Source organism: Thamnophis sirtalis, unplaced genomic scaffold, assembly GCF_051295495.1.
Source record: "Thamnophis sirtalis isolate CommonGarterSnake01/CBP01778 unplaced genomic scaffold, rThaSir2_p1.2 scaffold_1, whole genome shotgun sequence".
Lineage (NCBI taxonomy): Eukaryota > Metazoa > Chordata > Lepidosauria > Squamata > Natricidae > Thamnophis > Thamnophis sirtalis.
Genome location: NW_028261381.1, coordinates 164,210,710 through 164,233,702, shown reverse-complemented (window position 1 = coordinate 164,233,702; position 22,993 = coordinate 164,210,710). Strand labels below are relative to the sequence as shown.

General features: G+C 42.7%; 1 protein-coding gene across 3 annotated transcripts; it reads right to left on the bottom strand.

Annotated features, from left to right (window-relative positions):
* Positions 1–236: 236 nt before the first annotated feature.
* Positions 237–21,295, bottom strand: HMG20B (high mobility group 20B). 3 transcript variants are annotated; one of them, XM_087702553.1, is made up of 10 exons: positions 21,243–21,295; positions 19,035–19,127; positions 16,426–16,543; positions 14,492–14,695; positions 11,859–11,979; positions 8,084–8,130; positions 6,226–6,304; positions 4,176–4,391; positions 3,429–3,561; positions 237–1,538 (listed from the first exon to the last, which is right to left on the bottom strand). In XM_087702553.1, exons 2-10 carry the CDS (start codon positions 19,070–19,072, stop codon positions 1,526–1,528), a joined length of 969 nt encoding a protein of 322 aa, XP_087558679.1. In that variant the 5' UTR covers positions 19,073–19,127; positions 21,243–21,295; the 3' UTR covers positions 237–1,525. The 3 variants fall into 3 exon arrangements, with proteins under 3 accessions (XP_087558679.1, XP_087558699.1, XP_087558689.1); XM_087702573.1 differs by having other exon boundaries at positions 16,438–16,543; XM_087702563.1 differs by lacking the exon at positions 237–1,538 and having other exon boundaries at positions 3,425–3,561.
* Positions 21,296–22,993: the final 1,698 nt, after the last annotated feature.

The window sequence follows — 22,993 nt, the reverse complement described above, 5'->3', positions numbered from 1 at the left end:
AGTCTTCCGGCAGCGGCCGCTCTGGGACTAGGCTCTATGGTTGTGGGCTGGCTGTTGGAAGACTCTGGTGGGACAGAGAGTCTTCCGGCAGCCAGCCCATAACCATAGAGCGTAATCCCAGAGCGGCCGCTGCCGGAAGACTTGGCACCAGATCTCTGGAGTTTGGAAGCCGGTTATGCTCGGAGCACGGCGGCGGCGGTGCCCTGGTCCTGCAGGGAGCGCTGGCACAGGGCATGGTGAGGCTGGGAGGCACATGAGCTGGGGAGGAAGAGGCGCTCGCGCAATCTCCCTTTCCAGCCGGACAGAGCGCCACATGACTTAGCGCCTTTGGGATATTACTGAGTCGGTGAGTGGAGCACTGCCCAGCTAGAAAGGGGGGTTGCCGGGCGGCTGCTCATGAGCGTGGCCACCTTATGGCGGCTTTGTTGCGCTGCTGCGACAGTGCAACACAGCTGTTTGCCCGAGAGGCTCTGCCCGGCTCTTCGGGTGCCCGCTCGCAAGAGAGCAGCCACCCGGCAACCCCAAACTAATTAGCTCCTCCCCCCGATAATAAGGCCCAAGCAACATTTGGGGGGGGGGGTTCAAAAGAAAATAAGACCCTGTCTTATTTTTGGGGAAACACGGTAACTATCTCTTGGATTTGCACTTGTTCAAATTTTTTCAATGCATTTCTCAATTCCAAAAAGCATTCCAAAACACTTGTCAATAAAACACTCCAATAGGATAATTAAAATGACAATGCAAACTAAATTAATAGTAAGAAATTGCATGTTTTGCTCTGATTAAAAAAAAATAGTGGAATGAATTAAATTATCTGCTTATTTGTACCAGAGGGAAGGGAAGTTTTTAGACGTGGGTCTATTCTGCTTTTTCTCTATCCACCAATTGAAAGCTGTATGTTGAAAATTAAAGAAGGATCAATGACCAGCATTTGAGTTTAAAGGCCTCTCACACAACCCTATTCTTTCGTAATCTCAGTAGTACAATTTAGAGTTAGAGGAGGCATTGTGTAGCTGCTATTGTTAATTAACTGGGAGTCAAAAATGCTTAATGATCATCTTGTAACCATTCCAATATCTGCTTATAAATCTTGGTCTCCCTGGATCGGCTTTTGAGATTCCTGTATGACCTGTTAATAGCTACAATAGTCGGCCAGATATCCCCGTGGCTGCAATCCTCATTTCTGTGGCAAAATTAGCCTGGAAATCTGTACTCTGGAGCAGAAAACAAGAGTTCCAGAACCCAGCAATCATGGACAAGTCTCACTGATTTTCTGTCATTCTACCATCTACTGTCCTGCCTGCAACTTCAGAAGGAGCCAAGAGAGGACAAAGCTGAGAAAGAAAAGAGGTTTTCCTACACATTTCAGGAGCGGAAAAGGCAACTTAAGGCTCTTTGAAGAGAGGAGGCACTGGAGAAGATCTGCTACATAAAAAGGCAGCTGCGTCCGGAGCAGCATACAGCAGTGTATTCCATCAATCTGGCAGGCTGTAGTTGAGATATTTTCAAGTTGTGTCCCAGTTGCTTACAAATGCTCACTAAGGAGAGAAACAAAGGTTACCCACATGCTCAATTGTCTGTTTACGACAATTACATTTGATGCCTTGGAAATGACAGCACTAAACAACTCATAAATCCAATGCAATCCTCATTTTAGTTCCAATAGGCAGCTAGCTTTGTTTCTTTTCGGTTCGCACACCAAACTAGCAAATGAACTTCCATAAATTTGCTTTCGAGCTGCCATGTCCAACCTACGAACTGCATGTAGCCCAGGACAGCTAGTAATGCGGCTCTGTAGGATCGTATAAAACTATTTGTAAAAATGTTATTTATATACATTAACTATCTTATATATTTTATAGGCAACTCAAAAGACAATTCCTCTTCGCTCAATGGCAGCCTAGGCAAAGCAAAAGACCCATGCTTTTTAGAGCAGTGTTTCTTAAACTTGCCAACTTGACGATGGGTGGACTTCAATTCCAGGAATTCCCCAGCCAGCTATGCTGGGAGTTGAAGCCCACCCATTGTCAAGTTGCCAAGGTTGAGAAACACTGCTTTCGAGTAAGCGTGCAAAAGAAGACGCCACACATTCTCGATTTATATCTTTCTCTTACACAAGAGCACACGGCTGAAGTGAAGCCGACAGTGTAACCCACCTGCTTTGGGGACAAAAGATCTCAGGCTCCTTTAAGAAGGAGACAGGAGGAAAGGTCTAGGGCAGGGGTCAGCAACCCGCAGCTCTGGAGCCGCATGTGGCTCTTTCATCCCTCTGCTGTGGCTCCCTGTCACCAGTTGGCTCCACAATTGATAGGGCTTTCAGTTAGGACAGGTAGAGGAAAATGGATGCCGCGCTAGGAGGAAACTCTATGGTGGGGGAACCGGACTTCCGGTCGGCAGAGGAAAATGGACGCCTCCCCCCTCTATGGTGGGGAAACTGGACTTCCGGTTGGCTCCAGAATTGAACAGGGGGCTTCTGGTGAGGACCTTTGTGGCTCTTTTGAGTGTTTAAGGTTGCTGACCCCTGACCTAGTGCTTTCCAAAACCTGGATAATTCAAGGCAGAGATGTGTAGATAATTCAAGGCAGAGATGTGTAGTGTTTGGATCAGAAGCGGGCAGGCCTTCCTGGCAAACATTGTCACTTCTGGACATCAGCCTCACAGTTGGCGTCTATACCAGGGGTGTCAAACTGGATTTCTTTGAAGGCCGGATCAGCATTGGGCCAGTCGGGGGAGGTGGCAGAAAGGACATACATCTCCTGCAGCACTTTGCTGGCCAAAACAGGGAGCGAGGGGGTGCGCACGGCCCCCAAGTGCCCTGTTTTGGCTGCCACAGGCATTGCAGGCTGGTCCTTTGGTATTCCAATAGCTAGATTTAAGCACCCTATGGGCTGGATCCGGCCTGCAGGCCTTGAGTTCGACACCCCTGTTCTATACCATCCCTGCTTACAGGTAGTCCTTGACTTACAACCGATTGATGGTGACCTTTTGAAGTTCCATCAGACCTCCCAAAGTGTACTTACAAATCAGTTCCAAAGTTCTGATGGATGCCGCCTCCCCCCCCCCCCCGCAGTCATGTGACTGTGTTTCGGGTGCTCAATAACTGGCTTGCATTTATGGCCATTCGCAACACTCTGGGGTCATGTGACCACACTTTACTTTTTTTTTTTGCAGAAAACTTGTGTTTACTTGCAGTTTTGGGCAAATATGTCCCATAGTGAACAATAAATTCTATTAACAACCAGGGTGTTCGCTTAATGACTTTGGATTGACTTCATAATGATGGTGACTCGTTTAACTACCACCAAACACTCCCCCCCTAAAAAGGCAAAATTGGATCGGTCGCATGATTATGACCGTTAATGGGCAGGTTCCATTACGGGCATAAGTCGAGGAGTCCCTCTATTACAGAAGTACGTGTTCATGCTTACTTGGCAACACGGGACAAAATCTCCTTGACTCGGACAACCAGCCTTTCGTGCTGTATAGGATTGCTCTCAATGGTGCTGTGAAGCTTTGCCATGTAGAAATCAAGTGTGTTCATTGTGGGGGTCTCACCGGTGCCTGTTGGAAAGCATCCCATTAACAGTACCAATAAGCATCTCCTCTTCATTAACATTAACATCGGCTACTCTGAAGGTAGCAGAGAACCAAACCTCACCCTCTGAATCCTGGAAATCGTATCTTTTAAGACAACCAAGAGTTAAACACTTGCATTTTTAACAAAATAAAACATGCTGTTCTGAATGTTTTCTCAATAACGTATTTTGTATTCCTTCTGCATGGCTTCAGACAAATGGTTATGCAACATCTTCTTTAAAACTTCCAGTGTTGGAACATTTACAATTTCTGGAGGCAAGTTGTTCCACTGATTATTACTTGTTCTAACTGTCAGGAAATCTCTCCTTAGTTTTAGGTTGCTTCTCTCTTTGGTTAGTTTCCACTCACTGCTTCTTGTTCTGCCCTCAGGTGCTTTGGAAAATAACTTGACTCCCTCTTCTTCCTGGCAACCCCTGAGATATTGGAACACTGCTATCATGTCACCCCTGGTCCTTCTTTTCATCAGACTAGACATACCCAATACCTGACTGCTACACACAAGTATTGCAAAGCATGCAGACTTCTGCGTCTCCTAAGTTGGAAACGGGAAGCGCCGTCAAACGGAAACTCTCCCGTACCTGGTATGGGAAGGCTGGCAAAACTGGCTGTCAGAGCTTGGCGCACCGTCTGGAGCTGTTGCTGCAATGCCATGGTCTGCCTCTCCTCCAGTGCAAGCTCCTGCTCTAGGCGCTCCTTGGCACAACTCATGCTCTCCGTGTGCTTCTGCAGGATGGCGTTCTGTTCCTCGAACTCCGTGTTCATCTTACGCAGTCTCCGCAGTTCTGCTTCCCGGGCTGCTCCAGCAAAGAGAAAGGGAAAACAGGAGGACCGGAATTTAAAAGGAAAGGAAAACCATGGATCACAATCCTACTGCTGGCTTCTTCAACCTGTTTTCAGTCCATGATAAAAATAGGCAATTGCTTACTATAACTTTCTCCAATTTGACACTTTGCAGATGTGTTAGTTACAGCTCTCAGAACTCCCAGACTTTGACTGTGTTGGTTGGGGATTTTTAGGGCCCCCAGAAAGAAGTCAGTTTTCTGGACAGTCTATTTGTCTTCCATAATGTCCTAGCAAAAAGTAGACTCAATTCTAATGGACTTGAATAAATGTATCCAGTTGGGTTTTATCTATGTCATTTGAACCGTTCACTGTTTATCTTCTATAATTCCCAGGAAGGGTCGCTCTATGGCTAAGACGCTGAGCTTGTCAATCAGAAAGGTCAGCAGTTCGATAGTTCGAACCCCTAGTGCTGCCTAACGGAGTGAGCTCCCGTTACTTGTCCCAGCTTCTGCCAACCTAGCAGTTCAAAAGCAGGTATAAAATGCAAGTAGAAAAATAGGAACCACCTTTGGTGGGAAGGTAACAGTGTTCCATGTGCCTTCGGCATTTAGTCATGCCAGTCACATGACCACGGAGACATCTTCGGAGAGTGCTGGCTCTTCGGCTTTGAAACAGAGATGAGCACCGCCCCCTAGAGTCAGGAACGACTAGCACATATGTGCAAGGGAAACCTTTACCTTATAATTGCCAGAAAAAGCTTGCACTAGGAACAAAGGTACTGTTCCTTTTATGTTTTAGCTCAATTTGTGAACTGAACCAGCTGTGATTTAATAAACTGTTGTTAACTGAAGATAAAGACTGTTAATCTAGTCATTTGCTTTAGAATAAATATCTATGGAAATTCTCCATCATCCAGGTCATGGTTGTCCCAAAGGTGCTTTCTCAAGAGGCAGCTGGACTGTCTGGTTTTTCTTTTCTTTTTTCTTTGAAGATGTTTCGCTTCTCATCCAAAAAGCTTCTTCAGCTGACTGGATGGTGGGGAATTGAAGGATTTACAAGAAAAACTGGAAAGTCTTGTTGCCTCTTTAAAAAGCACCTTGCTTTAGAATAGTTCTTGTGTGCCAATATCCATCTCTAGTATTAAAGATTTCCACTCTTTCAGTGATTAATAATGCAATCTTTCTTCCATCGCAACTGAAGGCAAAAAAGCTCAAATCCAGATTTTTCTAGCCATTTTAAGCCGAGCTGCTTCTCCTTCCTCAAGTCAACTAACGTTTTACTAAAACCACAACTTTCCTAGAAAATTTGGGCATCTTTAGTTTCAAACCTATCTTCACTGTCTGTCAAAACCTCTTTGTAAAATATCTCTGGTGTATCTAAAGAAATAGGAAAGGCAGCATCCCCTCTTATAGAGAGCCGAGGTGGCCCAGTGGTTAGGGTGCAGTACTGCAGGCCACTTCAGCTGACTGTTATCTGCAGTTCAGCGGTTCTAATCTCACCGGCTCAAGGTTGACTCAGCCTTCCATCCTTCCGAGGTGGGTGAAATGAGGACCCAGACTGTGGGGGCAATATGCTGACTCTGTAAACCGCTTAGAGAGGGCTGAAAGCCCTATGAAGCGGTATATAAGTCTAACTGCTATTGCTATTGCTATTATTATACATGTACACTCACTCAGTCCAATAATTTCATTCCTATCAGAGCTAAGATTCGGATTCCAGACGTTGCTTGTGACTTTTGGAAGATGGGGCAGTGGGAAGAAATGCTATTTGGTATGCCCCAGTTTCCATAAAGGAAACCATCCTATCTTAATACTGACTACATTTCAACAGCTGCTTTATTTGTACCTTTGTTCTGGTCTAAGAATTCCTCTGTAAAAATAGGGACATCAAATGTTGAGAAGCCATCGCTGCCACTTTCTCCAACCTGCAAGAAAAGATAGATAAGAAAGCTAGCCAAAAAGTGTTAATAACTTTAAAAGATTACATATTTGTCACGGCTTGGCATGGAAACACTGAAAATGTGGGAACGCACTATATTTCCATAGAGCCTTAGAAGATCATACCCTTTCTTTTTCAGAATTAGCAATGAAAGGTTGGGTATTGCAATGGAGTTACTACACTATACATTACCCATTTTCAGAGTATAAGACACATCAGAGTATAAGACGCAACAAGGTTTTGAAGAGGAAAATCTTTTTTAAAAAAGTTTTTGCACTCTACAAACCTCCCAAAAATGGCCCATTTTCCATAAAAAATGGGCCTGTTTTTTTTTTTAATGGCATGAATAGCCCTTAGGAGACTTGTAGAGTGCTCCTTGGGGGTGGGGAGGTGGGCAAAAATGAGCAAAAAACAGCCTGTTTTTCATGAAAACGGGCCCGTTTTTTGTCAAAAAATGGGCATGGATAGTCTTTAGGAAGCTTATAGAGTGCTGCTGGGGGCTCGGGGGGGAAACGGTCTGTTTTTTGCTCATTTCTGCCCTCCAGGAGCTCTCTGAAAGCCTTCTAAAAGCTATGCACGGCCATTTTTGTGAAGAGTAGGAGTTTCAGGAGGCAAAAAATGCTGTATTCAGTGTATAAGATGCACCCAGATTTTCAGCCTCTTTTTTGAGGGGAAAAAGGTGCGTCTTATACTCCGAAAAATATGGTAATGTGCATCAACGCTCCAGGACAAAACTAACAGGGGTTAAAAGAAAGCTTATATCTATGATTCTTCTTATAGTTGAGAAGTCACAGCAGTTGATAAAAAGAACACAGCCACCATTAATTTAATGCTCAAGAAATAAAAATGGTATTATCTAGGCCAGAGGTGTCAAACTGCTGTCATCATGGCAGCATCACATGACATATCACAACTCCCTTCCCCCAGTGACGCATCCAGCCCGCGGGCCATGAGTTTGACACCCCTGAACTAGGCAATGCCGAATGATTTTTTCTTAGAAGTGAACATATTGTTAATTGTTCCCCTAATTTTCAAATGAGTAGGGAGTTCATAACACTGCAACAGAAAGCTTCCATGCAAATTCCAAATCTAATTTCTAGAATAAAAACTATAGCAACATAACTGCTTTCTGGAGATAATAATTTTTAGGCTCAGATTATTAATGGCTTAGTTTTTTCCCCCTTGACATTCAGTTAGAAACCTTTTGACATTGCAGCTCAATTGCAATAACTGCTGCCGGGGGTGGGGGGATACCTAGAGCAGTGGTTCTCAACCTTCCCAATGCCGCAACCCTTTAATACAGTTCCTCATGTTGTGGTGACCCCCAACCATAAAATTGGTGTCTCAGTTCCTAAGACCATCGAAAACATGTGTTTTCCGATGGTCTTAGGTGACCCCTATGAAAGGGTCATTCGAAGGGGTCCCGACCCACAGGTTGAGAACCACTGACCTAGAGAAAGTGACCTGCGGTGGCACAGTGGTTAGAGCGCAGTACTGCAGGGCAATGAGGACCCAGATTGTTGGGGGCAATAGGCTGACTCTATAAACAGCTTAGAAAGGGCTGTAAAGCACTGTGAAGTGCTATATAAGTCTAAGTGCTATTGCTATGCTACTCTCCACGTTCGGTGTGCTAGATAAAAGGCAAAGCAGATGGATGGTGAAATATCTTACCTAAATGACTAGTATCTAGAAAATAAACATAATCATAGGTTTGAAATTCCTAAAAGCAAAATCTGAGGGCACCCCATACACTAGGACAAATTACCTTGTATCCATTGAGCAATGTGTTCACAGTTCCAGCACCAGCGTCCTCTAAAATAATATTTTTTTAAAAGAAAAAAAAATTAGTTCATCAGAGCGGATAATCCAGTCATGATCTGAATTAAATCCCTCCTAGGGCTTTCAACTTCAAGCAGAGGGGAGGGATGGGAATATGCAAGGAAAATATTCAAGGATTGATTGATATTCACTTGGATCAAGAATCCCTACATTTGGAGATGCTATGGTAAATAAGACTTCACAGCTGGAAATTTAACCAATCAGGCACATCTGATTGTGGGCAAAATTTGTTCACCCCTTTGGAGATCAGAAGACAAATAAAATCCAGGAAGGAATAAACTGCCTTCGGAAGTTGTGGGTGCCTCATCTTGGAGGCCTTTAAGAAGAGATACAATACAATAGCAGAGTTGGAAGGGACCTTGGAGGTCTTCTAGTCCAACCCCCTGCCTAGGCAGGAAACCCTAAACCGTTCCAGACAAATGGCTATCCAACATCTTCTTAGAGACTTCCAGTGTTGGGGCATTCACAATTTCTGGAGGCAAGTTGTTCCACTGATTAATTGTTCTAACTGTCAGGAAATTTCTCCTCAGTTCTAAGTTGCTTCTCTCCTTGATTAGTTTCCACCCATTGCTTCTTGTTCTGCCCTCAGGTGCCTTGGAAAATAGTTTGACTCCCTCTTCTTTGTGGCAGCCCCTGAGATATTGGAACACTGCCATCATGTCTCCCCTAGTCCTTCTTACTATTAAACTAGACATACCCAGTTCCTGCAACCGTTCTTCATATGTTTTAGTCCCCAGTCCCCTAATCATCTTTGTTGCTCTTCTCTGCACTCTTTCCAGAGTCTCCACATATTTTCTACATTGTGGCGACCAAAACTGAATGCAGTATTCCAAGTGTAGCCTTACCAAGGCAATATAAAGTGGCATTAACACTTCACGCGATCTTGATTCAATCCCTTTGTTTATGCAGCCTAGAACTGTGTTGGCTTTTTTGGCAGCTGCTGCACACGGCTGGCTCATGTTTGGGCAGCCATTTATCAGAAATCGTATAGGTCTCCTGTAAGAGCAGGAGGTTCAAGGGTCCCCAATCCCCAGGCTGTGGTCCACTATCTGTCCGTGGCCTATTCAGAACCGGGCCACACGAGATGTGGGCCGGCATGCATGTATGCATCTCCACTTGCATGAGCATCGGACTTGCACATACATATGCCAGGCCACCATTCACACGAGTGGAGCAGCAGGCGCTCTGTCCCACTGCTCACGTGCTCTGGTTCCCCTTTTCCCCCTTCCCAGCCGGGGCTGCCAAGTGCAAAGATTGGGAACTGTTAAGATGAGATGACCTCCAAGGTCCCTTCCAACTCCATTACTGTTACTATTACGGTTATTGTTCCTGGAAAACACTACCCGCAATGAGTCATCAAATAAAAATGGTAGGGAAATCTCCACCAGTCTTCATAGGATCTTAAAAGACTAGTCTCCAAAAAGAACAGAAAATTCTCATTCCTACATACAATATTGCTTGCAACCTTGTCTTAGGTAAGTTCATTTGAAACTAGGATTCTGTATGATGTGTATATCAAAGGAATGGCTAGCTAATTGTTGTGTAGCCATCAGCCTGCTTAGAAACATAAGAAGGTGGTATTCTTTGGTATTCAAATTTACGCTTCTCAATTTTCCACGGAGGGTTCTTTTTAAAGAGGAATTACAAAGAAGGCTGAGAAAATAGCTGGAGGGGAAGAGGGACAGCAAACTGCTGGAGAAATCTGTAAGTCAGGGGTTCTTACCATGTTTTCCCGAAAATAAAACTGGGTCTTATATTAATTTTTGATCCAAAAGATGCATTGGGGCTTATTTTCTGGTGAGGGCTTATTTTGGGGGAAAATATGGTACTACTGTATGTTTCAGAGTATAAGACGCTCCAAAGTATAAGACGCACCTAGATTTTGGGGAGGAAAACCAGAGAAAAATACCTGCCTTAAAGCAGTCTTTAAAAAATAAGGCCAATAATTTGAACATTCTATAGGCATTTATAGTTGTTGACTTACCTCCTTGCAGCAAACTTAATTAGCACAAGAAAAAAAAAATCTGCATCCCAGCAATTTGCCACATGGAGCAAAGAGCAAGTTTCACTTTCAATTTCTCTGATCATCAGTTGTTACAGGCTGCAGGGATTGCTATAGCCTATTGCAGCCTCCGCAAGCCCCCGTTTGCTGCAAGGGGGTAAATTGCTGGGAGGCAGAGGCCAAAGGGTTGGGGCCGGTGGGTGGGTGGGGCTACATTCAGTATATAAGATGCACCCAAATTTCCACGCTCTTTTAGAGGGGGAAAAGTGTGTCTTATACTCTGAAAAATACAGCAAATGCATCCATCTGGCTGTCAACTTTAACGGGGGATTATTTTGGGGGTAGGTCTTAGATTATGAGGATCCTGGAAAATCATACTAGGGCTTATTTTCAGGAAAACAGGGTAATCTTTTTTGTCCCATAGACCAGTGGCCCCCAACCTTTTGGGCACCAGGGACTGGTTCTGTGGAGAGGTTTTTCTGTGGCCTGGAGGAGGCATGGTTTTGCACGCTGCCTGCATCCCATGGATGGGGCTTCGCATTTTTGCATGGCCTGGTTTCTGACATGCCATCATGGCCTGGTGCCAATCCATAGACCAGGGCTTTGGGACCCCTGCCATAGAGATCTTCGAGAGGCTGGTAAAGCCTACACATCTCTTTTCAGAAAAGAAATGTATTTAAATACATAAAAATATGTAGCCACAAATGGTACTACAAAGTTAAGAAACTTTTCTTGGGAGTCCATTAATTACTATGTTGCATACATACATTACTGAATGAAAAGCTAAATGTGTCAAATCCGTGAATCTGCCATTCTTCAGGGGAAGAAGGAGGAGCTATATTTCCTTTACACTTGTTTCCTATATATCCTGTACCATGCAATTAATTACTTTATGACTTCTAGCCTGCTGCCTAAGAGGCCTGGCATTTTCTCACCTTTTGGGGAATGTGAGGGGAGGGCGGGCCACGTGGGTGGATTGCATCGCTCAGGAAACGACCCTGAAAAAGTCTTCTTATCGCTTTCTCAGAGCATCCATTACAATAACATCTTCACAGCTGCGGTTTGGCTGAATCCACATTGGACTGTTGGGAGGGGACTCTAATTTCCTTTATTCTTCTTGTATTAAGGACTCCTTAAGGACCCCAGATCCTGCTTTGCTTTCGCCCTGCTATCACTCTTTTCTTTTCAAAGGTTACGTTTCAAGAGTCGTTACTTCCTTGAATGAAGAGGGGAGGCTGGGCATTACAAAACCTCTCCCTTGGGAACAGGGGTCTGAAATTTGATTTCATTGAGGGCCGTATCAGAGTTGTGTTTGACGTCTGGGGGCTCAGTAGTTGTGGCCGGGGTCAGCATGGCCAGCTCGACATCCTGCAGCCCTCCAATTTTTGCTGGCAGAGAGCTGCAGGAGGCCATCGCAGCAGAAAACAGAGCCTGGGAGGGCTGCGCACAGCCCTCCAGGGCTCCGTTTTAACTGGCAGAGGCACCATCAGCCGGTCCTTTGGTGCTTCCAGGACGGTTCCACTGGCGAGATCTAAGCACCCTGTGGGTCAAATCTGGCCTGTGGGTCTTGAGTTTGAAACCCCTGCTTTAGAACAACAATATGAGGAAGAAATACAATAATGGAGAATCCCTAAGAGACAACTTTGTGCAATTCCTCTCTGCTGGATTTTCAAGTATCAAATGCAACTGCAAAACTGACCTTTTTTAATTTTCTTCTCTTGCATCTTCTCAGCACACAGCTTGTAAGCTTCAGATTGCTGGTACTCCCTCAGCTCCTTCATGTATTGCTGCTTCTCCCGTTCAGCCTCATCCAGATAGCGCTGAAAACATAGGAAAAGTTACGACTGACCCAATCCACAAACTCCATCTCTCTTTATCATGTGTCTCAAAGGTGCTTTTTTCAGGAGGCAACTGGACTCTCTTGTTTTTTTTTCTTTGAAGACGTTTCCCTTCTCATCCAAGAAGCTTCTTCAGCTCTGACAGGATAGTGGGGAATGGAAGGATTTATACTCCTTGCAGACAGCTGGTCATTTGCATCCTTTTAAAGGGTGTTGAAGCAATTGGAGGTTTTTTTTACCAGCTGTCTGCAAGGAATATAAATCCTTCCATTCCCCACTATCCTGTCAGAGCTGAGGAAGCTTCTTGGATGAGAAGCGAAACCTCTTCAAAGAAAAAACAAGAAAGTCCAGCTGCTTCCTGAAAAAGCACATTTAGGACAAACCATGACCTGGATGACTGAGAATCTCTACAGACTCTTTATCCATGCTTATTAAAACATGCTTATAATCTTAGAAGCTCATAATATGCCAATGCGGGTAGTCCTCGAGTTATAATTGTTTGTTTGGTGACTGTTTGAAATTACAACAGGACTGAGAAAAGCGGCTTATGATGACGTTTTTCGCACTTACAACCATTGCAGTATCCCAGGAGTCCTGTGATAAAAATTCAGATGCTTGGCAGCCGGCCTATATTTATGACGGTTGCAGTGTCCTGGGTCAATGTGATCCCCTTTTGTGACCTTCTGACAAGCAATGGGGAAGCCAGATTCACTTAACAACCGTGTTACAAATTGCAGTAATTCACTTAACGACTATGATAAGAAAAAGCATTAAATGGGGCAAAATTCACCTAACTGTCTTGTTTAGCAATGGAAATATTGAGCTCAATTGTGGCATAATTCGAAGGCTACCTGTAACTGGCAACTGGCTTCAGATTTTGAAGAAGTACAACAGGAAAGTATTGATGTTATTGAACTTTGGTGTTAGAGAAGACTTCTGCAATTTCTCATAAATGAAGGCTGGTTACCTAAAACGAATGCAATCATATGGTCTGGGTGGAAGGCGGGGGGCAGGGGACATAGGAACTTTGAATCCAAGTTGTATCTTGGGAGGGGGGGGGAGTTGTCCATTGTAAATTTGAAGGGGTGCTTAGGGATCGATTATAAGCTGAGGGAACTTGGAAGTAAGATTTGACACTTATTTGTGCCCAACAATCACAGGCGGTATTTTTGCTGGCTTCAGAAAACCTTACATATTTCAATGTTAATCATGGTAATGGTATGTAGCTAATTAAGATGTGAGTGAACTGTACTAATATTATCAATTGTGCAAATTAATTAAGTAAAATGTTGATTATATAAAAAGCTGAAGATATATGTTACCTATAGAAAATAGATGGAAATGAAAATATATATGTATGATGTATGTATGTATGTATGTATGTATGTATGTATGTATGTATGTATGTATGTATGTATATATATATATATATATATATTTAAAGTCACAACCCCTGGTATGCCCAATTATGGGAGGAAGGTCACACTTCCACTCTCTGTCTTCGGCTCGTCACAAGAGACCATCCAGACAGAAACCCAATACTTTTTACTGTTGCCTTTTTATTACATTTGTTATATTTATGCTGATAAATAAATAAAGGGAGACTAGTATAGATCTATTTCAAGCTATTTAGCTCTCATCAGCTAGCCATACCCGTACTGGGATTTGAACCTGGGCTATATGGCATACTAGGCACACTAGGCAGAGATCTTAGCCATTAGGCCACAGGCTCTTATCCGTTATCAGCGAAGCCAGGGTGAAAGGTATCTATTAGATTTTTACAACCCCTGGTAAGCCCCAATTATGGGAGGAAGCTAACTGCTTCCATCATCTGTCCTTCGGCTCGTCACAAGAGTCCATCACGACAGAAACCCAATATTTTTACTGTTGCCTTTGTTATATTTGTGTTTTTTATTTGTGCTGATAAATAAATAAAGGGAGACTAGTATAGATCTATTTCAAGCTATTTAGCTCTCATCAGCTAGCCATACCCTTACTAGACAGATGATGGAAGCAGTTAGCTTCCTCCCATAATTGGGGCTTACCAGGGGTTGTAAAAATCTAATAGATACCTTTCACCCTGGCTTCGCTGATAACGGGTAAGAGCCTGTGGCCTAATGGCTAAGATCTCTGCCTAGTGTGCCTAGTATGCCATATAGCCCAGGTTCAAATCCCAGTAAGGGTATGGCTAGCTGATGAGAGCTAAATAGCTTGAAATAGATCTATACTAGTCTCCCTTTATTTATCAGCACAAATACAAATACATATATATATATAAATAAATAAAGTAAAAGTTGGGAAATATGGGAAGAAAATAATACGGCTAAAATGGGAACTGGGAATATAACGCAAAATGAATTATGTATATGTGAAAATGTTAAAGGGGGAAACTGGACAACACTCTGTTTAGAAAAGAATTTTAAACATGTAATGAAAAATGTAAAACTTTGTTTCGGGGGGGAAAAAACGCTTACATATTTTCATGTTCCCTCACCTGCTTTTCTGTGGGCGGTAGTTTACTCCATTCTGCTCCCAACATTTTTGTGATCTCCGGGAAGGGCAAATCCGGACGCTGCATGCGAATTTGCTCCCGTCGTTCATTCAGAAAGCGGACGTAGCCTGTGACGGGGGCCTTCGGTCCATTCGGAAGGATTTTCTTCCTCTTCTTGCCTTTCGGCCAGCCCCGCTTTTTCACCGGCTGCCCACGGTGGAAACAAAAAAAAAAAGAAGTTTGGGTCACTCTGCTCTGTCACTCCTGGCATTTCTGGAGGACAGGGTTCAGGGTTGTCACCACGTATCTGTGGCAATCCCACAAAAGCAAAAGAAAAAAATCATGAACTGCCATCCTGGTTGTGGGATTCAATATATGTGTCAGGCCTACAGCCATCTTTTCTTTTGAATCTTTGGCTTGCCACACTTTCTATTATTCTGCTATGCATTTTCTATTGGGGGAAAATGGGAGGGGGGAATTGTAAGGAGTCACAGACTATGTAGCCATAACAAAATTCTTTCTCGAAAGCCAAGGTCATCCTTTGTCACCGCACCTCTGCACCTGACCAGAACTGGATGGGTGGAACTGCCAGCATGGCAGTGGGAGATTGGACTATGCGATGGACTTCTGAGTGTGGGGGCAAGATCTTGAACTTTCAACTGTGTGGGGAAAACCGAGAAGCTTTCAGATTCGGGTTTTCCCAGATGTGCCAACATGGCTCTCTTAATAAATTGGAACTTTGAACAATACTTTGCCTTGGACTCTGATTTACTTTTGGATGCTATTTGGAACCCTGACAATACGTGGAATCTCTGGCTACACTCTTAACTGAAAGTTTTTAGTCCTCAGAAATCTAGAGACATCCTTGAAAGGATGGAGTGCAGTAGAGCTGGTGCAATTGGATGGAGTTGAGCGTTTACTGGCCGGATGCCCTTCCTAACACCTATATGGGGTTCCCAGCAGGTTTTTTTTTTCTTTGCAAGGCAAGAAACATCTGCCATGCCTAGGATTGAACTCTCAACCTTCTGAGTTGAAGGCAAGCATCTTCACCACTAGGCTACCATGCCACTCAAGAAAGCATAATTAATCTATCAAAAAGTTAAAGTCTTATGCAAGTTGAGCTAGACTCCTAGTAATTTTGTCCATGTAGCTTTCTTTGCAACAATGTAGAAGCTGTTTGCTAATTTTTTTTCTCAATGTTTAAAACTCCCAGTTCAGTCAATATTTCTGCTACAATGTTTCTGGTGACTTCTCATACAAATACAAGGAGGTCTGACCTCTCTTAGTAGTATGAAGTAGAAATAGAGCTCTGGCTGAAGTAGTCACTGGGCTGAGTGATCTAATCTAAGAATCACCAAATTCAAGGCTTAAACTTTTTGTAAGCAAAATCTGCCCATCGCTATTTTGATATTTTCAAAATGTTATAAACCAGAGGTCTTCAAACTTTTTAAACGGGGCCAATTCACGGTCCCTCAGACTGTTGGGGGATGGGGGTGGCGGACCGGGAGGGGGCGTGGTTAGATGGTCATGTGACTAGGTGGGGGTTGGGTGACCAATTTAGCAGTCCATTAAACAATACACACAAATTAAACTTTAATTTGTTTTACTCCTGGGATGTTTTATTGTTTTTGTTTGCATGTTGTTCTTTTGGTTGACTTTTTTTTTAACTAGATAGTTCTTTAGTTTGTTTAGGAGTCTAGTGGTCCACTTCAGGAAAATCAGTTTTGCAGCAATTCTTCTCAGCCCCAAGGAGCTTACAATCAACAAGTCTATGTCTGTCTGTCTGTCTCTATCTGTCTCTATCTCTCCCTCTCTGTCTCCCTCCCTCCCCCTCTCTCTGTCTCTCTCTTTCTCTGATTTACTAAGGGCATTTCCCTTCTCAGGTGAGCTAGGTTTTTAAAAAAATCAAAATCAAAAGTATGTTTATATGGACGCACCAGGGGGCTCACCTCCTCTTCGCCATGGGGCTTCTCCCCAATTAACCGAGGCGCCTCGCCTTTCTCCTGCTTAATAGCTACTAGGAAGTTCCCATGTTGAGTTTTACTTGCAGCATTCCTGTAATCCAAAGTTACAAAGAAAGATTTCCACGATAGCAATGGAGAACTTCCAAACATTCCAATCTACCATCAAAACTAAAACAGATTTAGGGACATAGCTAAAGAGTTCAATAAATCAATGAGAACAGAAGAGAAACATAAGGTGTAGGAGTATTTTTTTAGTAAAAATAGCCCTATGAAACATAATCAGACTTTTGATTCGTTTTGAAATCTTTAAACAAAACATTATATTTAAAGTTAAATACATAAAATGATTCCCAGCATTAAATGACAAACAAGTCCTCCTAGTTGAAAAGACTGTTTTAATACAATGACTCACTGGGCCTGTTCAATTTGTTTTCAGTTAAGAATTGTAGCAAAACTATTAAACCATTATAGAAACAAATTTGCAAATACACACAACTCATTTGCTCTACTCATTCACTTCAGAAAGTAAAGAGACAGAATGCACGTTTTATTCAACCTACACCGCTGAGATAATAAGCAACCCACATGCAAGTTTAAAATGGTACTGGAGTCATCTATTACTGCCAATTACCTCCCTTCGACCAATCAGAGCCCACAGATTAGGCCTCCTCCGGATACCATCAGCTAGCCAATGTCGACTGTCGACCCCCCGGGGGAGGGCCTTTTCTGTGGCTGCTCCGGCCCTCTGGAACGATCTCCCTGTGGAGATTCAGACCCTCACCACCCTTCAGGCTTTCCGCAAAGCCGTCAAGACCTGGTTGTTCCGGCAGGCCTGGGGCTGATGAGTTCCCAGCCCCACTCAAATTGTTGATTGTTGTGTAGTTTTTAATTTGTCTTTGTATCCTGTTTGTCTTGTTTGTTTTTGTATTGCCCCCTTCCCCATGTGTTTGTTCGCCACCCTGAGGCGCCCCCCCCCCCGGGAATAGGGCGGCATACAAGCATAATAAATACAAATACAAATGTGTGAGTTGGGCCACTGTATAAATTTGTTTAATAAAGAAATGATCCTGCCTTATCTGGACACACACAAAAAATTCAAGTTTGGGTTCAGTCATTAGTGTAAGTTACATGTCTAATTTGCTTCCTTGTTGATGCAAAGAGGAAGAACCAAGAGGAAGCATCCTCTGACAGTGTTTCTCAACCTTGGCTACTTGAAGATGTTTGGACTTCAACTCCCAGAATTCCCCAGCCAGCGAATGCTGGCTGGGGAATTCTGGGAGTTGAAGTCCAGACATCTTCAAGTGGCCAAGATTGAGAAACACTGCTCTAAGATGTACCGTATTTTTCAGAGTATAAGAAACACCTTTTCCCCTCCAAAAAGAGAGTGAAAATTTGGGTGCGTCTTATACACCAAATATAGCCCCACCTACTTTCACCACAGGCCAAAAACGTGAGGCATGGAGGCAATGATGGTCTGTGGCAATGCCTGCAGCCTGGAACAGCTGATTGGGGGTATTCTGGCAGTCCCATCCACCCGCCAATCCGTTGCACTGAATCAGGCTGCAATAAGTGCTGAAGCTGACCTGGCTGGTCAGAGTTTGCAGCAGCAATCACATTCAGAAAGCGCAATAACTGATTCAGCAGGATTCAAAATAATAATAATATACAGTACATTACCAAAAGCAGGTTTTCCAAGGTAGCAGTAAATACAAGCAAAACACAAGCAGTTTCACTTTCAGTTCTCCTGTCTCCTTGTTGCTTACACAGCAAACTTCAGAATCCAAATAGCCCTCATTGGCTGACTTAGTTGCTATGCCATTTCGTTGGCTGACCTTGTTACCATGTGTCAGCTGAATACCATGGATGCTGGTAGGCAGAGGCAGAATTTTTCTTATTATTATTTTCCTACCCAAAAACTATGGTGCATCTTATACTCCGGAGCGTCTTATATGCCAAAAAATACGGTAGCTTGTTCATGTGATAGGTTAATAAGCTAGTTTGATGTAATTGGCATACATAGCCTTTATTGTACGTTATTGTACAAAATAAATACAATGAAATTGGTAAAGTGAAAGTGTAAAAACCAAGAGACTTTGAGTTCTAGTTCTCCCTTAAACATGAAAGCTGGCTGGGTCACTTTAGACCAGTCCTTTTCTCTCTGTCTAAGCCACCTTACAGGATTGTTGTGAGGGGGGGAAGGAGGTAAGAGAAAGATGTACACCTCATAGAGTTGTAGAAAATATAAATAAGATATTAATACGTAGATAAACAAACCTATGTGTGGAACAGTGCTATGCAAATATAGCCAGGACTGGTAAATTTCAAAAATGAAAGAGGCGTCTGAATGGGATTTTAGAAACTGGCTAAGAAAAGGAGGTTTTGCATGTACTCAAGATGCAGGATTTCACGATTTGAGTGTTTAAATATTTAACAGTATTTGTGACAATTGAAAACAGGTGTAGGGAAAGTTTTAGATACAAGTTAGATTTTTGAGGAAGATCCTATGTAGACCAACCATACAGACTGTCTGTCTCTCACACAATCCAAAGCCCCTTCTCTCCAAAATTAAAAGTGTCACTTACAAGAGTCCAGTAGATTGCTGCTTGGAGCTCTGCGACATTTCTTTTTCTTGAATTCAAAAAAACCATAAATGTCCCACTTAAATGAAGGGACCTAAAAAAGGACATGTGAAAATTAGTGTAAATTGCAATTATCTTGGGCAGGAAATAATTTACACCGGAGATTAAACGGCTCTTTGTATCTCTGAACTCTTTCTGAATCCCTCAGGGCTTGCAAAGAAGACAAAATATCTTACTTTTCATAAGTAAGCTGACCCTGTAAGAGAGACTTCATCTGCATAGACCAAGGGTCCCCAAAGTTGGCAACTTTAAGACTTGTGGACTTCAACTCCCAGAATTCTTCAGTCAGCTATGCTGGCTGAAGAATTCTGGGAGTTGAAGTCCACAAGTCTTAAAATAGCCAACTTTGAAGACCTCTGGCATAGATTAAGAGGTAAAGTCCCTGCAAGACCAAAAGTTTCTAACCTGAAAAATTCAATAGAACAGGAAGGGGAAACCACAAGAGAAAGTCTCATCTGGAATATAATAATGGCCACCTTAGGTTAACTAATGGAATGGCTCTTGCTACATTCTTCCTCAAAGTTCTTCAGCTCTGCTGGATGGCTACTCCCATCATTCCCAGCTGGCATGGTCAATGAGAATTAGGGGAGAAATGTAATTATATAGTAAGATAACTGCCAAATACTGAATTGGGATTAGTCCCCATACAGTAATTTAATTGTGCTTCAACCTTGGGAATTTTAAGATCTGTGGACTTCAACTCCCAGAATTCTCCCGTCAGTTTGCTGAATGGGCAATTCTGAGAGTTGAAGCCCACACATCTTAAAATTGCCAAGGCTGAGAAACACTGTAGCTCAATATTTTGGACTGAGAACCCCCCCCCCCCAATAATCTTAGATGAATGATAGGGAATTTATGATCCTCCGAATGCAGTTGATCCTGTGGCTAGTGCAGATGGCTACATGACATCTGCAGGGTTACAGGTTCCCAGTCTCTGTCTGTAAAGATAATTAGTGACCTGGGAAAGGGCATTCCAATTTGGAAGATACACCACGATGAATAAATAAACACCTCTGCTTTGTTCATACAATATGCTTGCAATAAACAGAAATACGGTTTTCTCAATGCAGTTTTCTGAATTTATATGAGACACTGTACCATTAACCCACATGGCTTAAATTTACCTAACACATTTGTGTGGTCAGTCTGTAATTACGCAAACATGGCCATTGTGGCATATGGAGAATCAATCTCCACCTTGAACAAAGGTGTTAACTGGTGCTCCATTCATATTGTTGACATTCTATATTATTAGAAAATCCTACAGAACCAAAATCAAGTAGATGGAGCAGATGCCTCCTCTCAATCCCACCTCACTCACTATACAGCAGTGATCACCGACTGCTGGTCCGTAAGAAAATGTTGGTGGTCGGCAAAAAAATTATTTGCATTTTTTTATACTGCACTAAATGCTATTTATCTTTTTTTTTAAAATTCATATTAGTGGTCCGCAGGAATTAAAATTATGAATTTAGTGGTCCCTGAAGCCCGAAAGGTTGGTGCCCCCTGTTATTCAGAATTTTCTGGGATGCATTGTTCAAAAGGCAAAGGCTGACTGCTGAAATACACAACTTCAGAAACAACACTATAACTATTTTTTTTGGACAGCAGTAGGGGAGAAAGCCCGCACCGGATCCATTGGGTGACACGGATAAAAGAGAATCTCCATTTTAAAAGGCATTGTACAATCGCTAATGGGGCAGTTGTTGCCCTTGGGCTTTTTGTGGGGAAGACTTCCTGAAAACATTGGGACTCTTAAGGATTGTTAGAAGAGCTCCAAACGGCCATGCTGGCTGGAGCTTTATGGGTTTTGCAATCCGGGACTTTTGAAAAGCGTGCTGGGTGAAGCTGCTCTAATCTAGACACAGAACCTGGGAAAATCACAATAGGTGGAGGGAAGACACCATTAAATTATAAGAAACATCAACGCTCTTGGGTAAATGGAAAGCGAAGAGGATGGGAACAGAGAAGCTAAACCGCCCCCCCTCTTTCCCTCCCAGGATCTCCCCAAATAAGTTCATAGATTCTTCCTGAATCTCCCACCTTGCGCAGCCCCACATCCCACCCCCGCCCGCCTCCCCTTTGCCATGGCTGATCTCCCCGCTCCCTCTTATCGCAACCATTCACAATATTGACTCCCAAAACTTTCCTGGTCCTCCTGCTCTTTTTTTTCCTCTTTCTCGTCCCTTTCACCAGCAGAAGCGCCGCCCCCGCCTCCTCCCCTTCCCCCGCCCAGCTGTACCACTATGCTAAAGCAGCTTGGCTCTCCAGGCGCTGATTGGAGAAGAGAGGCTTCCCCTCTCTCTCGGGATAGGCCAGATTCTTTATTCTTTTTCCCCGCCCCGCCCGCTTGCGATGAAATACGTCATGACTTCCAAACGCGTGGGTTGGTTGAGAATTGAGGCTGGGGCCAATGAGAGCTCTTCAAAGGCTCTTCAAAATAGCCAGTGTTCATCAAGGACTCGCGAGGCTGTGTTGTTATTATCCTTCTCATCTTTTCTACTCCCTTCTCCTATTGGTGTCTTAATGGTTCTATTACCTAGTTGTTTGTATGTATACTTGTTGCTTATATGTGCATGTTGTGCGTATGTTTGTATGTACCTGATTATTACCTTGTTTGTATGTACACAGAAATTTTTTTTAAACAAGGTTTTTTATTTTTTTTATTACATATTTAACTTCTTTTATAAACGAAGTGTTGTCCGGGTTTTCCCCCTTTACATCTTCTGTTATGCATAGTTCATTTTACATCATATTTTCTTTTTTTTTAAATTTAAAATTTAAAAAGCTTTTACAAATATTTACCTTCCCTCCCCCACCCGAACCCGGCACCCCCCCCAACCTCCCCCCTCCTGACTTCCCAGAGCAAATACAGGGTATAAATCTTTAACAATCATACTCTAAAGTAAACTAAAAAAAACTTTAGCATCATCCTTCACTTGTACTTTAACTCCTCTTTTGTTAAGCTAACTCTAAACAAATTATGTCATTCCTTGCTTCTTCAATCATAGGCTATCTGGTGTTTCTTAGTCCCATATTTATTTTGAATATAATCAATCCATCTTCTCCACTCCAGTTTATATTTCTCATCTGAGTGATCCTTAAGATATGCTGATATTTTAGCCATCTCTGCTAAGTTTGTTACTTTTAATGCCCATTCTTGAATAGTAGGCAAATCTTCCTTCTTCCAGTATTGCGCCACCAACAGTCTTGCTGCCGTTGTTAGGTTCAAAATCAAATTAGTCTCTATAACAGTAAGCTTTATAACAGTACAATCAATAGTTATGCCTAACAAGAATAACTGAGGGGTAAACTTTATCCTCTTTTTAAAAATATTTTGCATAATCCACCATATTTTTATCCAAAATGCTTTAACCTTTTTGCAAGTCCACCATATATGGTAATATGTAGCATCAACACAATCACATCTCCAGCATTTAGGTTGTAAATTCGGATACATGCAAGCCAATTTTTTAGGATCTAAGAGCCATCTGTAAAACATCTTGTAGAAGTTCTCTCTCAGGTTTTGGGCTTGCGTGAATTTTACATTTCTTACCCATATCTTTTCCCATGTGTCCAGCATTATTGGTTCTTCAAAATTTTGTGCCCACTTTATCATACAGTCTTTAACTAATTTCAGAATCCATTTCTATTAATATGTTGTATAACCTTTTTATATGCATTTGACTTTGATCCCTAATTTGTTTTAGTAGCTTGTCCACGTCTTGCGTAATACCAATTTTCTGATCTTTTTTTCTATCTGGCCTGTAACTGTCCATATTGAAACCATGTTTGGATTACCTTTTCCTCTTTTAGTACATTCAAGGGTTTTAGCTGCAATACACCTCTTTCTATAGTAAGAAGCTGTCTGTATGTGGTTACATCCTGTTTTTGTGCTATAT